The sequence below is a fragment of the Lipophrys pholis genome (genome assembly GCF_963383615.2).
Source record: "Lipophrys pholis genome assembly, chromosome: 17".
Lineage (NCBI taxonomy): Eukaryota > Metazoa > Chordata > Actinopteri > Blenniiformes > Blenniidae > Lipophrys > Lipophrys pholis.
In genome coordinates, this window is record NC_137643.1 from 6,412,143 (window position 1) to 6,429,509 (window position 17,367).

General features: G+C 45.1%; 1 protein-coding gene across 1 annotated transcript in view; it reads right to left on the reverse strand.

Moving 5' to 3' along the window:
• Window positions 1–17,146, reverse strand: part of nfatc1 (nuclear factor of activated T cells 1) — a 47,811-nt gene extending 30,665 nt beyond the window's left edge. Inside the window, exons 1-6 of the mRNA XM_080484377.1 lie at window positions 16,792–17,146; window positions 13,512–14,556; window positions 12,464–12,623; window positions 5,025–5,227; window positions 2,375–2,547; window positions 192–332 (exon numbers count right to left, since the gene is read on the reverse strand). Of these exons, the coding sequence (XP_080340503.1) occupies window positions 192–332; window positions 2,375–2,547; window positions 5,025–5,227; window positions 12,464–12,623; window positions 13,512–14,556; window positions 16,792–16,810 (1,741 nt within the window). The 5' untranslated portion in view covers window positions 16,811–17,146. The remainder of the gene's footprint in view (window positions 1–191; window positions 333–2,374; window positions 2,548–5,024; window positions 5,228–12,463; window positions 12,624–13,511; window positions 14,557–16,791) is intronic.
• Between the last annotated feature and the right edge of the window lie 221 nt (window positions 17,147–17,367).

Consider the following 17,367-nt stretch of genomic DNA (forward strand, 5'->3'; position numbering starts at 1 on the left):
CAGAATGGTGGATATTTTGACGGCCGGGGGAAGAGGAGGAGGAGGAGGAGACAGAGGCGGGAGGGAGTGAGTGAAGGAGCGAGCAATCCTGGGGTTTCTCCAACAACAGAGACGAGGGAGACACACACAGACACACACACACAGCTGCTGTGAAACTCCCAGACCTCCTTCTGCTCCTCCTCCTCCTTTACCTTGAGCCTTTTCCACGAACACCACCTTGGAGTCGTGCTGGAAGTTGTGTCCATCGAGGAGCATCCTCTCCCCGCCGGGGGCGGGACATGTCTCCAGGCTCTGCTTGTCCACCAGTGGCAGCTCCTGGGCCGACCTCTGGGCTGCAGGAGGGAGGAGAGTAACAGGCATCATGGCTGTGCTAATACACACCCACTCCCCATGCAGACCTGAGCATCCAGACTGAATCACTGCCTCGGCGGCTCTCTCCCAGCCGTAAACCTCTTCATTTTAAAACCCCTGTGGCAGCGAGCAGGGAGAGGCTTCACATTGTGTTTATTTGTGTTTTGCTTAAATTATAGCGGATGCTTTGTCTTGAATATTTCTCCCCCTTCATCTTGCTGACTGCACACTCCTAACGTTTTGCCCGCTCCTTTCATTCCTTATTCAGTTTCAGTTTTTCCAAAATGATCCGTTACTTCCCATGAAATACTTGCGAACCTTCTTCTGTCTTTGGCTAAATATAATGCTGATGTGTTGGCCAGGTGTGTCTGCCGAGACATCTGCTAATTCACTGCGATCGAGCGGGATACATAGATAGATAGGGATTCAATGAAAACTGTAGATTTTTCTCACACGAGGATCGTCTTTGTGTAACTCGATGCTGCTGCTGCTGCTGCTGCTGCGCCCTGATTTTGATAAAACTAATTCTTCGTCTTTGGAAACAATCAATCTCCTCCACATCTCCGCTGCTTCTCTCCATCTGTGAGTCGTTGTGCTTCACTCACACAAAGTGAATTTTGGTCAAAAACAATTGCATTGTGGCAGTCGTTCAGAAACTAACAATGGTCTATTTCAAGGGACTGAGATCATGGTTTAACTACTGTCTTTCATTTACCTCATAAGACTTAATCTCTATGGCAGCTTTCAGAGCCAGAACCGCACAACGTGGTTGATCTGCATGAGTTTCTCCTAGTGCGCTGAAAGGTCAGATCCAGTGCAGTGCACAGAGTCAATGGAGTTTATCGAGCGAGGCCTAAATAGCTTCTACACAGGACTGTAAAGGACAGCATGGTGCTGTAGTGGTTAGCACTCTCGCATCATAGCGAGGCGGTTCCCGGTTTGAGGCCCTGTGTTCGGTCTTTGATGGCCTGGTGGCCCGTCCAGGGTTTACAACCTGCAACCCTGAGTGGGATGAAGCTCGTTCAAGTTACATCCCCACAGGCGAGTACTATTATCTTAATTAATTAAATGCTGGTTTTTATTAGGATGTTAAAAGCTGAGAAAACGTTTTGGTAATTTGTGTTAAAGATGGATTTATTGGGTGCGAATGTTTTACAATGGAATTATTTTGTAGACACACACAGACTTAATTATCCACATGTGAATCCCAGAATATCAAAGTTAAACCACTATAGATAAATATTGATCTGCTTTTGTAGAACACTGTTGAAACGATAACGTCAGTGGTTATAGGACTCCACTTATATAGCACATTTTTACCGCTTCAGCAGTCTCAAAGTACTTTAAACTATGTATCAGTGAAATACAGTTTGAAAGAAACACGCAAATGTCCTGGAAAACGATTTCAAACTTCACAGTTGGAGTGGTACCTTCATACTCTCAATAATGAAACAAATGAAGAAACGCAGACATGTTTAGTTCTAATCTGGAACTAGTGGCTACTAGATACATGACTTTTAATCAGTTTTCAGCGTTTTTGAGTTTTGAATAATTGATTAATTCGGTTCCCAATTTTTTGGTCTTGTGATCTTTTAAAAGGGAGCATCTGATCCAGCTGAAGCAATCTGAGAAGCATGTTGCCGTCATTATGATGTAGATCCGCTCAAGCACTATTAGAGTGGCAGACAAGTTGAATAAACAGAGTTTAAGTCAAAACTTTTGCTCCCAATGTTTCTCAGAACAATTTCATGAGGGACTTTAGCATGTCGATTTCTATCAACTCATTTTAATGAGTTTAAGTCTGTAATATATCGACGGATGGATGGATGCACATGGACATAGAGGGTGTGACATTGACAGGCTATATAGAGAGATGGCAAATGCCTCTTAATAGTACAATCTTTAAACATAAAACCTGATGATGTTCGGCGTCCAACCAAAAATTGCTGAACTCAAGCAGAGGATCAGCACCTATTTCTCATGATATTTTAAGGAAGACGCAAAAGCCAGAGGAGGTACTTACAGCACTCGATGGGGTTTGATGCCGCCTGCAGAGACACCGTTCTCCCGGTGGCCTGGTTGATGTGAACCCTGAAAACCATCCGCACGCGCGTGTTCTTGCGTCCGATGTCCGTCTCCCCCTTCCTCAGCTCGATGTCTGAGTTTCGCAGTTTCAAGATTCCTGCACAGTCGATTCTGTGTTTGTGAAGACAAAAGAGAGACGGGTCAGTGCCATTGTGTAACTGCATGATGAAATCTTTAGTCTCACAGCTAATCAGACTGCGATTTATCAGCCAAATGGAGAATGATTTCACTCTGGGCTCCGCCAGAGCGGTCCAGCAGGAGGCTGCAGCCATTTCAAAGATTAACACCAGCCCCCCCCCGAGTGGAGCTTTCACACCTCAGAGCGTCTGCTTCTGGGTAAAAATCAAGCTGTGGAGAAACAAATCTCTGGGAACTTTCATTACATCATGGATACTTTTGCTAAAATCCATATGAAGAGTCTCAAAAGAAAAATCTCCGGCACAATTTTCTCCACCAAGCCTCTTGGTCTGAACCGCAGAGCTTCATACTTTAATTCCTCGCACCTCTCCAAATGCTTTCTGGCTTTTCCACCGCTGTGCTACTTGATGCTGCATTCCTCCAAGCCTAGTTAATGTCAACTTTTACACACATTTGAGCACTCCCTAACATTCCTGGGTGCAGACAGCAGGGTCTGCTTCGCTGGTGAAGTAATCAGGTGTTGATGCTAAGGACCCCAGCTGTTCGACTCTCGCCTACACACACAGGCCAAGTGCAAAATCTCATGTCGGGGCAGAGTGTCGAGACCAACTTCACCAAAGAAAGCACAAAACAATGAAGAGGCTTTTTCACTTTTTCAAGGCCGTCTGCTGTTTCTTATTTGATCTATTGAGCTAATTGGAGTCACACAAGTCAGACATTGTGGGTTTTGTTATCAAGACAAAAAACTGAGCTGATGCTGTCACAGTTTAAATCGAAACGTCTCCCTCTAAATCATCACATGTAACCGCTTCTGAAACACAATAATGCTGGTATTCTACACCGCATTATAAGACGTCTATATGTCTCACTGGAGCGCATGTCAACAGCAATAAATCTCCCACAAATCCCTCGCCCACACTGTCAGGAGGCGTGCCCTCCGCGTGCAAAGAGAAGCGGTGTCCCGGGGTGAAGCCGTTGTATAAGGGGAGCTTATGTGTTGCATCCATTAAAAGTGAGCGAAAGTGCTGATGTGAGCAGGATGCCGCTGCCTGCAGTCCAGACAGAAACCCCAGGTCCCCGTTAGCGGCTCCGAGCTTCCCCCGTAATCTGATCTCTGAGGCTTATAAAGTGGGAAAGCCACCGTCTGTGCGCAGAGGGCCACGCTTTTCAAAGGCCAAACCCTGAGGGAGACGCACACGCTCGCCGGCACGCACAGACGATTCAAAAAGCGCCAGTCAGCAGTTTTAGAAAAAAGCAACAGCCTTTATACGTTAACTGGATTTGGGGATTGTGTGAGGAGCAGAATGTGCCACACTGGAGGGATTCACAGCTGAAGTGATTTAATAAAGTTTAAATGTAAAGAAAATTACAGCAGTTAAATGTTATTTTGCTGAACGACTGCTGGAGCTGATTATAGCGAGCGGCATATTAGTCTTTTGGTCTGAGACTCGATCATAATATTGGATTTTTCACGTAGATCTAAATGCACTCGATCACATTCGCTAGTGAGGTGAAAGCTACATCATTCAAAGGTGTGTTGTACTTGGCAGGATTGTTTTGAGTCAAATGTACTCTGCTGTGATTTCATTTTTTAGCTTTGTTTACTTATTTTGTAATGAATGCACCCAGTGAAACCTTGTTCTGTACCAAAGAGGCAGGACCAAGAATCTTTGTTGATCAGCTCTCAGTTAATATTTTCTTACAGGAAATCTCTGTTGCCCTGTTCTCATTGCTGGTTTGACTCTTAGACACACTTTAAAAGCTATTGGGAACTTTCAGATGACAAATTTAAAACCGCCATGATCCCAACAGCTCATTCCAACCTAAACACAGCATTTTAGAGGATGTTAAAAAAAAAAAAAGAAGAAAAAGTTCTGTCACATAAGATTTGTCCAAAAAAACATCCAGTATGCAGTTTGTTTGAATGTTTTGGTACAAATATATGGTAATATTGTCAGAGTAAACACACAGCAAAGCAGACTTTTTTAATGGTTTGGTCGAGACGAGGTGACTGAATTAAATTAAACTCCAAATCATTGAGAAAGATGACGGAATGTAAAAGCTGCCTTCCCTACTTTCTCATGGAGACTGGAGACTGAATATGATGAGGATCCGAATCAAATGACTTCAGCTTGTCTCAAACAATCCAGAACTTGACAATGACTTGTGTAAAATGTGGAGTCTCTGGTGATTGTTTTGGGTACTGAACATCTGTTTTAAATCACTCTCGAAAAACAATAGCTTTTTTGATTTGAACGGATTTCATCTATCTTGCAGGTCTTCACATCACATTTATCCGTTCATACACCCGCCATCGCCACTAACCGGGGGGAAAGTGGAGAACTTGTGTGTTGCCAAACGTCACTTCTGCTAACAGAGACTCCGAGCTGAGACGCTCTCTTTCAAACTCACAAGTAAAACAAGACACTGGCGTGTTTTGCTGCACTCACATGGCTCTCATGTTGTTTTCTGGGAGCAGCGGGATCTCCAGCACCTTGGTGTTGTTGTGAAGGGCCTCGTGGCTCGGGGTGGACACCGTCTTTCCCGTGATACGGTGGACCTGGTAGAAGGCGTGGGGCCTGAGCAGGCGGTCGTCAGCGGTGCCGATGAAGAGCTGGAGGGTGAGTGGCTCGCTCTCCATGTAGCCGTGGAGCTGGGAGAGCAGAGAGACACACCAGGGTCAAACCATTAAAGAAAATATCCCACACTCATGCTGTCAGAGACAAACGCTGGTCTGTCAGAAGTAAATCTTTTGAACAAAGTGCCCATTTAAGATCTGGTACTCATCACCCACGCTGTTCATTTCCAGCTGGTGTCCAGTGTTCACCTCCTCTCAGTTTGTCGCAGGGACAGGTGCCAGAAAGCAGTTATAACCACCTACGGGGAGCTCGGCTGATTTGTGAGCGCCGCTCTCGCCTTGCCACAACACCGAGGCAGTGTTTCACAGAAGTCAAGGTCACGTCAACCCCAGGGAGCCCCGGCCGGTCCGGGTCATGTAAAAACTCTCGGCGGTGACCTTGCTTTGATTCCTATCGGTAAAACGATCCTGGTGAAGACGTGCCGCTCGCTGCGGCCGAGGGGCTCGACCCGGCGCTCCCGGAGAAATCTCAGACCTCCAGAGGTGTTTCCTGACAGGAGGCCTCCTCCGGGATGACCTCAGCCACCCAGACGGCGGAGAGCAGGCATGAAGCCCAAAACCCACAGGGGGGGAAATCTGAGCGTGGGGGGGCTACTACTGACACACTGTCTGACGGTTACGTATGTTATCCATACAGGGTGACGGCAGAGGAATTAGAGCGGAAGTCAAAACAACTGACGACAACATAGTGAAATGACAAAACAGGCTCGACTCCAGCACATCGCCATGTGACATGCAGTCAACAGTTTTCTATCAAACCCTCCGGCAGTATTTTTGGAGCACTTTAAACCTCAATCATCAAACTTTTTCACTTTTTGCTCATTCCATTTCGAACAGCTAACAAGGACAAACCAAATAAACCTAATCAACATATTTAGCAACGGTAACTTCATCAGCCCAATTTATTGACCTAACAAAGAAAAAAACGTCTCCTTTGGAAACATTTCTTGCTTTAAATTTCAGGCTCCTGCATTCCTTCTCTTCTCGAGCCAAAACATCACAACTGGACTTGCTCCTGTTTGACTGAACCGTTTAAAGTCTTTCCACGCTCTACAATTAAATTTTGCCTGTACTTGAAACGCCTCCAGTTATGAGGTTTGAATTAGCGAAACGTGCCTTTCAGGCCAGTCAGGGTCAAGTATTATGAGCCTATCCTCTCTGAGAAGCCTGTATTCAAATGTATTGAATAAGCCCGTTTCTATAATGAAAAGCTGCATTTTATCTTGAGATCTTATGAGTTTTTTAAGAGGCAAATTGGCAGAAAGAAAAAAAAAAAAAAAGTCTTAAAATGTGCAATATATGTGCAAGCAACATCCGCGGGCTCAAAGTATTACAGCGGCAATCCCGTCTGATTATAGGCCGCTCTGGAAAAGACTGTCAGCTACAACTATCGGTGTGGAAACGCTGAAATGAAGACCGCAGATTTCACTTACATAAGGGGAGCACTCGAGGCGAGCAGCGCCCGCAACGAGAGCGAAGGGCTCAGAAACATGTGATTTGAAAGGAGGATCCCTGTCAGAGTTAAGAGCTTGCAATGGCCCTGTGTATTTGTGTGAGGAAATGGGTTGCTGCCTAGCAATTCTGTTTATCCGGGCAACAGGAAGAAGTGTGATGAAGGGAGGTCGCCCACTCACGAGGTTAAGGCGGTAACTTCAAAATGTAATTATTTACAGATCACTTGTTATCTGCTTTGAATTATCATCGGCAACCGGGTCTAGACACACAGAAATAATCACACTGGATCATATCATCTGACTGCTTTCAGCTGTTTTGAATTACTTTTGCTTCCAAAACTTTGCATTTGTAGAAATCTTCGTAATCCATGTCATCATCCTCATCCATCATCTCACTGGACATAAAATGTTTGATTTTCAAGCCCAAAATTTTTTTTATTTTTTATTTTATTTAATTTTTTTTAATCGCACTGCAAAACAACACTAATGATTTGTTGTTGCAATTCAATCAGTGTGATACCCCTTCATGTAAATCCAGCCACTGCAGTCTGACAGTGTGAATGCAGCCGCCCCGCCCTCGCTCACATTATCACCCACCAGAGGAATGCCGAGACTCCGGCTTCCTCTTCATTCCTGACATTGACCCCAGGATGATCACACAAACACAGACCCCACAGTGCGACGGGCGGGGTGGAAAGACGTACTGATGCTTTATTAAAGCCCTAATGACAATTTGATGAAAACTGCTTTGTTATGTTGGTGTTGATCTAAAAGAGAAATGACCTTAAAGATACACCGATAAAATAGTAAAACTTCTTATTGGGAGTGGAATGTTTCACTTAAAACAACACAAACTGCACTTCTTTCAAATATCGACCATTTACTTTTACACTGCACCTATTCTATTCTTACTTTGATAACTTGTAATTTGTAACATCTGTTTATTTATTAGCTAGAGAGGCAACTTTTATCACGTGAGGGGAACAAGCACATCTTCAATTCTACAGGACTGAAATGTTATGGACTATTTAGCAACATATCCTGGAAGACTGCGAGAAATAAAGGGTGCAGAAGCGATTTATTGACCTTCATCTTTGCATTATTTTGGAGAGATGTTGGCCGTGAAGAAGACAGATGGGACGGTCGGTTCCTTGTATCTCCTCTAAAGCCCCTGATGTCCCAGTTGCACTAGAAAACGTCATCGGTTCTGATGTGCTGATGATGCGCTTCAAAACCTGAGGAACTCCAGTGTTGTTTTATTGGCTAGAATCGGAGATTTAAGTTTGAACTTGAGTTTGAATCAATACAATACCCGTTGTTCTGGTATTGGACGTGAGTTAACCAACTCTCCCCACCTTTCATCTCACTCCCATCTCTAAACATGCTGAGGGTTTGGGTTGTCACAGACCATCTCTGCATCTAGAAAAGTTTACTTCCACTCATGTGCATCTAGTTTCACCAACAAGTTTGTCTCATTTTGGTAGGATCTCCAAATACATTGAGGCTGCTGACACACACCAGCTCCAAATTGAGAAAACTGTTTAAAGATGACCTCATTAAAGCAGTTAAATCATTATATCTACTTTAACCACGAAGAAACTGGCTATCTTCACTCCACTAACAGAAGAACATCTGTGCCTACTTCTGCCAACTGTGATGCTGATTCATTTCGCCAAACACTGACTGGCTCTGAATGACTCAAACGCTAAATGTTGATTCAATTACAGAAGCTGATTCAGTAGTTCTAATTTATTCACATTTTACTCACAAGTCGATACTTTTACTTAAATGTATGATTTGTGGGCTTTTTCCACTTCGGCCTGCGTGCCAGTTGGAGACAGTCTGAATGTGTGTGTGTGTGTGTGTGTGTGTGTGTGTGTGTGTGTGTGTGTGTGTGTGTGTGTGTGTGTGTGTGTGTGTGTGTGTGTGTGTGTGTGTGTGTGTGTGTGTGTGTGCGCGCGTCATTTACTCTTATCAAGTCACCAGTGAAATGATCTGGCATGTGTACTTCCCATAACCATAACTCTTGGACTGTTTATGTTGGGTTAGGGTACTGTCCAATCACTGACAAGATTTATCTGTTTGTCTCAAATTTATAACATAATCGTCATAAATCCACAGCAACACTGAAGAAATGCCAGATATTAAAGGTTAAGTTGAGAGAAAGTTTTTTAGCAACTCCACACTGTTAGTAAGTCTAAATAAATCCAGGCAATTTAGTGGCTGAAGGGTTGAATAAAAAAAGAAAGAAAAAAACAGTATGTGTCTGTAAATTCTTGTCTTTTTTTGCAGTCTTGAGCTGGTCCTGTCTGTATGGCTTATCTTCATTTTTGGCTTCTGAGGTGCGCTGTATTTTTATACATTACAGGTTCAAAAATTAGGACCCCTAAAGGATCAGTCTGTACTTCCTATTCTAACGAGGGTCTCTATAAATCTTGTATAAGACTGCTACTTCATCCTGTCATGCTTTTTTTTTTTTTTGCTTTGGAGAAAAAGTATTGAGGCCAGACTTTCCAAACAGTTGTACAACGAGAGCAGATTTCAGTTGGAGTAGAGAAGAAGAAGACCTCACAGGATTGAACTGGGAGTATTTCCTCCCTGCCAGAGTACGGCGTGAAGCCCTGGGCATTAACTGCGGCGAGGACTGCACACAGCACTTCAGAGGGGCATACTTCAGTCTGCTGCTGGCGTTGAGGCGGGTGTGGTCGAGGCGGGCGGCAGCAATGGCATTGAAAAAGAACAGAAAACAGCCGGCTTAACTGTGCCGACGCTGAGGGGGGAACAAAAAAAAAAAAAAAAAAAAGATTGTGCCTCACAGAGCAGGACACTTCCAGAATAAACTGCAAAGTCTGGGAAGGGTTTGAGTCAGAGGAGCGCCGGGACGAGCCGCAGAGGCTTCGTCAGCCAGCAGAGGCTGCAGCGCCGTGGGCACCATGTAATCAGGAAGTCACAGAGATGGGGCTGCCTCGTCTGAGTACTCCCTCCAACAGCTCCATCAGAGGCTGCCAGAAACGTGTGTGGTTTTAGTCGCTGCCGCCTCCGCAAAACGCAGCGCGATGATGTCAGCCACACACACGGGAACTTTCCTAAACAAAGGGAAGTCTGTGTGGTTGGGGTGGTAGCTGGGAGAAGTTGTGTGGGGGTGTATAGGGCTGGGTTTGGGGGGGGGGGGGGGGGGGCGGTCTGGTATAACGTTAAAGAAAACACACACTCTGTATTTCAGCTGAGGTGAACGCAGACCCCCGTCATTAAATCATTAGCACCTTTTCAAGGTCGAAAACATGAGCCGTGCACAGATGTGAGGCCCCACTCAGACGTACAACATGTTTTCATTTCCAAGCTTCTTTTCTTTCTTTTTTTTTTTTAAATTCCACTGCTGCACACGTATGTAATTGTTGCTTTCCTACTGTTGTCTGCGCGACGAAGCACCAGGACAATCATGCAAACATGATTAAACTTAGTTTTAGCAACATCATTGCCCACAGCCACGTTGCTATAACTCAGTTGGTAGAATCGGGTCAGTTTCAGTCTAAGTTGGTGATTCGATACGTCGTCCCGCTCTGACCATCAGTCAAACTGTTTGTCCGGAGGCGACACACCAAACCCCAAATCGTTTCGCTATTCCTGTGTGTCTTTGAACGGGTGTGAATGTGTGAGCTACAGTGTAAAGCTGTGGGGTACAAACTTAAAGCAGGGTCATGAACTTTAATCACTGAAATTTCCTCAATCCACTTGCTGTCTTGTATATCTATAATTCTGCTATCGACACTTTTTCTTATGATTAGCCTCGTTTTCTTCAGAAGCAAACTTTTTAAAGCTCCATCTAGTGTCAACAATCAGAACTACAACCATGTTTAACACGTGGGCCTTATTTCAACATATTGTTTTAATTGAAAATTTTGTGAAATTTAACTATGGGACAGCTGAAGTGGTGAAAATGTCCATTTACCATCATTGGGAAAAAAAAAATAAGAATTTCGTATGTGGCATTTTATTTCGACATACTTGTGTGCAGTATGTTTACTACAACAATGTACAGGTCAGCATAAGAAAACCTCAATGTATTCATACAGATTTTCTAAGATAATATGAATACTTTTAAGCAGCAATATGTCTTCATCTCTCATGACTTATATGATTCACTGTTGATTTTACACAGAAAAAACTGACAGAAAAGGATATCTACAATATAGGGAACGTTGGGAAACAGCCAATGAATTACACAGTTTGTCCACTAGGGGGCCACAGACAAGTTAGCAGTTTTATCAGTTATATGCATTTATTACTATTGTTCAGTGTTGCATTAATGACGTGTATGAGTTCAAGGTTTTTTTTTATTTTGTTGAAAACTATGTGACTTGAGTTTTGTGGTACAATACAAATGTCGGACACTATATCAGCATTAGCATCAGCCTTTACAGTAGCAGTTGCCAGTTTATGCCTGGAAAAGACTGAAAAGTGGCAGACAGTACAAAGAATATGATTTTAAAAAAGCGTCATTATTCAGGAAGTTTGCCAGAAGTAGGCCGTGGACTTATTTGATGTAGCCTTTAGTTTCCCCCTGCTTTACATTCCAGCATCCGTCTGGGATAGAAGTTCTTATTTCTGTTATTTCAGTTCAAACTAACGGAAAATCAGCATGTAGAATCGACTTGGATCAAAGTCTGTTTGTCCTCAATATTGGCTGCCCTGTAATGTCTATTCAAGCTAAAACGACTCGATTAGCCAACCAAGCTCAACTCTCCTTGGAAATAATAGAAATAATAAAAACTCCCAGAGGTTATTCTATCAGAACTGAAAGGCGAACACAGAAAACGGCTTCATACGTGACAAACGCCGACTAAACTTGCAGATTTATGATAATACCTTAATAAAACATCAAGAGGTATTAAAGAAAGTGACGGCCCCGCTTGCTGCGCCCGGCACTTCGCGGCAGACCCTTTATTTATTCAGAAAGTGAGGTCAGTGGTGTGCAGTAATAGCTGAGGGGACCAGATGGGTTTATAACCAAAACATCTGCAGTTGTCCACATCTTTTCTTTTTTTCTTCTTCTGTAGGCTCGGGCACCAAAGCTACTGTGGTTAAAGCTCATGACTAAGCTGTTACTGGCCATGCTACATTACTCTGTAACTGTCTGCACTGCAGAACGCAATGGAAAACTCTGAGTCACCCACGTCTGGACAGGAACTGACTGAGTGGACCGGGCTGTCTAATGGCATACCTATGGTATTCCATTCAGAAATGTGACATCTTTAAATAACATAACAGCCAGGTCACCAAACACAAGTTGGCCCAGTCGTTTTCAACACACGAGGCAAAGTTGGGGGGGATGACAGGGGGGTGATGGAGGGGCTGGTTGTGGTGGTGAGTGTTGAGGCGAGAAATGACGAGGTAAGAAGCAAGAGTGAAAATGGGCCTAATGGTTTCTCCATGTGTTGGTCAGGAAACCAAACAGTCTCGCTCAGGTTGGGTCCCCCGAGGCACCGGCGTGATGATAAATGTAACGATAATGTTTTGCTGAAGGGTTCCATTGTGAAAGTTTATGAGAAAGAAAATCACTGTGAAGATAAATTCAGTTTAACAACTTTTCAAGCTCGTTGTTCCCAAAAGACTGTGGGAAAAACAACAAGTGGTGTGGAGGGCCGAATCCTATCATGAGCTCAATTCTGCTAAAATTAATCTGATAAGAATTAACTGTATGCAGGACGATAGGGTGTTTCAACTGTAAAGTTCTCAGCCAGTGACTGACGTGTGTGAAGCAGGAAACAAGTTAAGAAGCAGAAGTTGTTGAGCAGACCTGAACCACTGGGTGTCCTCCTGCCAGAGCCTTCACTGCTCCCCTGCTGCCCTCCGTCTCGTAATGGGCCCGGTGGTGGGATTTGGGCTGCACGTCGATCTGCAGGCTGTACGGTCCCGAGCTGGACGGCAGCTGCCAGTCGAGGGCCGGCAAAGACGGGCTGTCAAGGAAAGACACGTCCGACATGTCAGCTCAACAAGGAGGGAGGGCGGCTTGACTTAAGATGCAGAATGTGATCGCAGACCACACGTTATAATGCATCAAATATGCTTCAACACGATTCTAACCTGTAAAAACCTAGTCATGAGACATCAGAGCATGAAGTCACAATGTGCTGATGCCATTTGCAGTTTTATGCATTAATAAGTCTCAAGCACATAAAAAAGAGCTGAGCTCACGACTTCCTAAGATTAAAACAGTTTTCAATGGATGGATGGATGGATGGATGGATGGATGGATGGATGGATGGATGGATGGATGGATGGATTCTGCTAACACAATATTTGAAGAGGCGTCCTTCATCTTTTAGGCTGCCTGAAGATCTGAGGGGAACCAAAGTTATTCTAAAAATACCGAAACAAAATCTTGTAAAATAGATTTTGGTCTCAATATGTTTTATCCTGGTTATACCTTTTATTTTATTTTAAGGTTAGATTTGAATTTAAAAAAAACTTATATACATACATTTTTTTTTACATTTTGTTTTGATTTTATGAGCGTTCCTTGTCAATTTCCACTGAACAAATATTATTGATCAATTTTTTATTTCTTTCCTAATTCTGTTGATTTCTTTATTATAATTTTTTGGTATTTATTTAACATTATTTATTATGAATTTTTTAATTTATGTATTTTTCAGTTGAATATTTCATCTATTTTCTAAGTGGTTTTATTTCAAGTAATTTTAACAATCCTATTTGGTGTCTCTTCTAAGGCTTATTTCACCTTCTTGTGGCGCATACACTATTTTCTTGTCTAAGGATCTTGAAGCACAGTGCATTAACCGGTATAAATGGATTTATACATGCAGATTGATCAATTCCACTACCTGACGTATTGCTTTGGCTTGGTCCAGGAGTACGGGTGTTGTGGTACATCCAGGAAGCCTCCACAGTATCCCTCCTTCTTCAGGGGCAGGCGGTTTGCAGGGTGCTCGTCCTGACAGAGCTCCCCGGACCTCAGCTCCTCTCCTCCAGGCTCCACCTTCAGGCTGACGGTGGCGCTGTGCTCCAGGCTGGTTTTTCGGGCCTTCATGGGGATTCCCTCTCCGAGGTCGGTCACTCCGTCGGTGGTCAGGGCGTTGATGGCTGCCAGGATGGCGGAGTTGGTGTACTGGTTGGTGTTGGGCAGCCAGGTCTCGTCGGTGACGCTGAGGCGGGGGGACGTCTGCGGGGACGGCCCCGGCGAATGGTTGGGTGAATATGGAAAGTTTTTGTGTGGCGCGGCACTGCCGTTGAAGCTGTACTTCCTCTTCGCACCAGCAGGGGAATTGGGCCTGGAGCCTCGCTGACCCATCCAGGTGTCATCGGTCACACTCGTACGGGGTGAGGTGGAGGGGGAGTGGCGGGGGGAGCCACCGGAGGCGTAGCCATCGACGGGCAAGGTGAGGGTGGAGCCCTTGGGGGACACCGAGGGAGACTGCCAGGGGGAGTTCTGGGGCGAGTTGTAATTGTAAGAGAAGCTGGACTCGTAGGAGGACGCGTCGGAGAGGCCGCTGCGAGATGAAACGCTGCTGGCGGGACTCAGGCAGCTGGGGTCACGGTAACCATCCGCACTCGGGAGGGTCAGTGTCACTATGGAGTTGACTCGCTTGGCAACAGGAAGGTTGCTCTCCTCCACCTCATCCTCAGGAAACTGACCGTAGGCTGTGATCTCGATACGGGGGCTCTCCAGGGTCGGGGCCCCGTTCGGTCGGACGCCGGGAGATGAATAGTAGCCGGGCGCTCGCAGGTCATCCTGAGAGTCGTAACTGTGGGGCTCCGTGACGGAGACGGATATGGTGGGGCTGGACTGGAGGCTGTGGTACTGCGAGGGAAGACAGGGGTTGGCCAGCGGCAGGGAGAGGCTGACATTTGGCGTGTAGCCATATGCATCTGAAACGCAAAACACATTGAGTTTGTTAGAAAGATAATCAAACACACATTCACTGGCCGGCTTTCTGAGAGGGAGACAGATGCCAAGTGCTGCAGCACAGCGTTGCCTATAATGGCAAGAGGACAGCTGCCTACTGGATCTGGACTTGGTCATTTCCTGAGGCTGAAGTATTCAAGTGAAAGACATTTCACCCACAGCTGTTTTCTCCAAAAGGATTTTCACCTTGTAGTAACATGTAATCCATATCTTTAAAAAAAATACTTTCAAAGAGTACAAATACCTTGTTGTTATGAACAAGAAGGAACTTTTTCAAACAAACTGCTGCAGCTTCACCAGTGAACTTGTTTTTTTATTGTATTCAATAATACTTAAATAGCATATTACACCTATTTCTGCTGAATGGATTCATTTATCTTATTTGCGAAATCAGTAGAAGCACATTACATGTCATGTATGAATGGATTGAAATCCATCAACATCTCATCGAGTGACGGAGCGCATGGGACAGTGACACTATGAAATAATCTCTTTGTCCATGTGCTGACAACAGAGGGAGAGTTGAGCAGAGGAAAGCTGCGTGTGTGACAGAGAGAGCTGTCAGCCACATGGCAGCCAGAGAATAATGACAACAGATAAGAGCCTCATTCTCTCGCTGTGGTCTTATTTGAAAGAAAATCTCTGACATGCCAGTACTGCTTGTAGTATTAAAGGAGCAGAAACAGACTAAAACCAGACAGAAGCAAGTCTCTAAAAGGTTCTCCACCCTGGTGCCACATTTTATACACTATTGAATAGCAGGGAACTACAATGTAATGTGCTTTTTGAAAAAAACAAAAAAGAGCAACTGAATTATGACCGACTGGACACTTTGGACATTGTTTGAAAAGGGATGTGACATCACTGTTTGTTCTCCACGGTGCATATCATCATGTTTGCTGTTTGTTTCAGATGTTTGAAGCTGAAAGTATTCATTATGTTTACTGTAGGGGAAGAGGAGAAGGTTTTCTAAAACAAAGGGCCAAATTGCAGCAATGTTTCTGTTATTGTGAGACGTGCTGTTATAATTTCTCACGAGTTTCTACAGTCTAACTGAGATAAAAAAAAAAAATTAAAAAAGCGCGAGAGAACTAAATGTCTCAATTCTGTCACTCAAACGCTGTGTGAAGGGTTCGAACGACAGAAAGTGAACTGGGCGGGAGACACGACACGCAGAGCCAAAAATAACTCCAGTCTAAAAATAACCAAAAGGCCAGACCAGGTAGTTTTTTCCATCCACCTTGCCAGATTTATACCACTTAATGCACATGGTGCCCATAAACCGTAACATAATGAAAACACAGTGATGCTTTTGTTGGCTCCGGCAGCCATTGAGAATAAACACGGGAGGGACAGGACTGCTTCAGTTGGGTGCTGTAAAGGTGCACGCTGTACCCGGTCCGTGTGCCAAAGCTTCCCACTGGGTCACATGAAACTCTGCCCATCTGTGGTGATGGCTGAGGTCACGATTGGGGGGCAGAGGAGGTGGATGGAGGGGGGTGGGGGGGGGGGGGTTGGGGGTGGGGGGGGGGGTCATGGGATTTGCGGTAGTTATATGGGCGGCGGTGACCGCGGCGGGGGCTCGTTGATGCGGCTGCAGCAGACAGTCATGAGCAGTCACCACCGCTCCCGTCTGCTGTAAATTAGAGAGAATTAGGGGCCTTGCCATAAAGAGCATGACATCAGTGAGGCGCCCTATGACTTCTTGCAATAAAAGAAAATGATGGCTATATTTACAGTGAGACAGAAGCAGTGAATTGTTTGTTTTCTAAATTTAGCCCAACAGGTATTGGGGGGGGGGTCAGTGCTCCATCTGATGACTCCGCTCAATGCTGCCCCTCCAAATCACTAACTTTATTACCACAATGCCACGTTAGTCATTAGTGCAGGTTCACTTTTGGGGCTATTTGGAGCTCACTTTTTGAAGTCATTGGAGTATCAGAGCGCCGCGGCCACGCCCACCCGGTCCAGATCAGCCAGGGAGGGGCGCGCACCGCAGCTTTACCCTCATTTCATACAAATATCACAGTGGCAACGTGTCGCCGAGACCCTAATTCAAAGTAACATCCCGCTTCAATGTGTCGCATCCGGGTGTAAAGTGTCAAACTCTGACGAGTAAATGAGTAAAAGCCACACGAGTAGCCACACCGCTCTGCGACTTATTCATAAAGTGTGATGAATCAAAAAGTCAAACTCACCCTCCTCAGCAGACTTCATCTTCTCCTTTCAGCAGAGTTAAAAAGCCTGAGATCGAACTCTTAGTGCAGCTGATACCTTCTCCATATAGCGGAGTGTGTTTATTCCCCAGCTGCTCCGGATCCTTTACCCAGAAAAAAAGAAAAAAAAAAAAAAAAGTAATTTGACGAAAATACAGGATTCAAACGTGAGTACGAGGGAGAGAAAGTTGCATCCAAAACAGAAACAAAGCGAGATGAAAAATATCAAAAGAGCATGTCCGGATGCGGGGGGAAACTATTATCGTCTGTGTGCCGGGATGTCTGAGTGTGTGTTGGGGGATCCTGGCTCTGCTGGCTCTCTGTGACGCACTGCTCCGGCGCACACTCAACTGGGGCGCTTTTAAAGCCGGGGATCACCCCGACGCACCGCCGCGCCGCGACGCGCAAAGACGCGCCAGGACGCACCGCCCACTCCGACTATGACGCATCCGCACGTCCGACCACCAGATGGGTCCATCCCTCTCGCTCCCTCTCCCTGCCGATTACTCTCTAAGGGCAGGGCCACTTAGCGACGCATCCTGCAGCATCCCGGAGAGT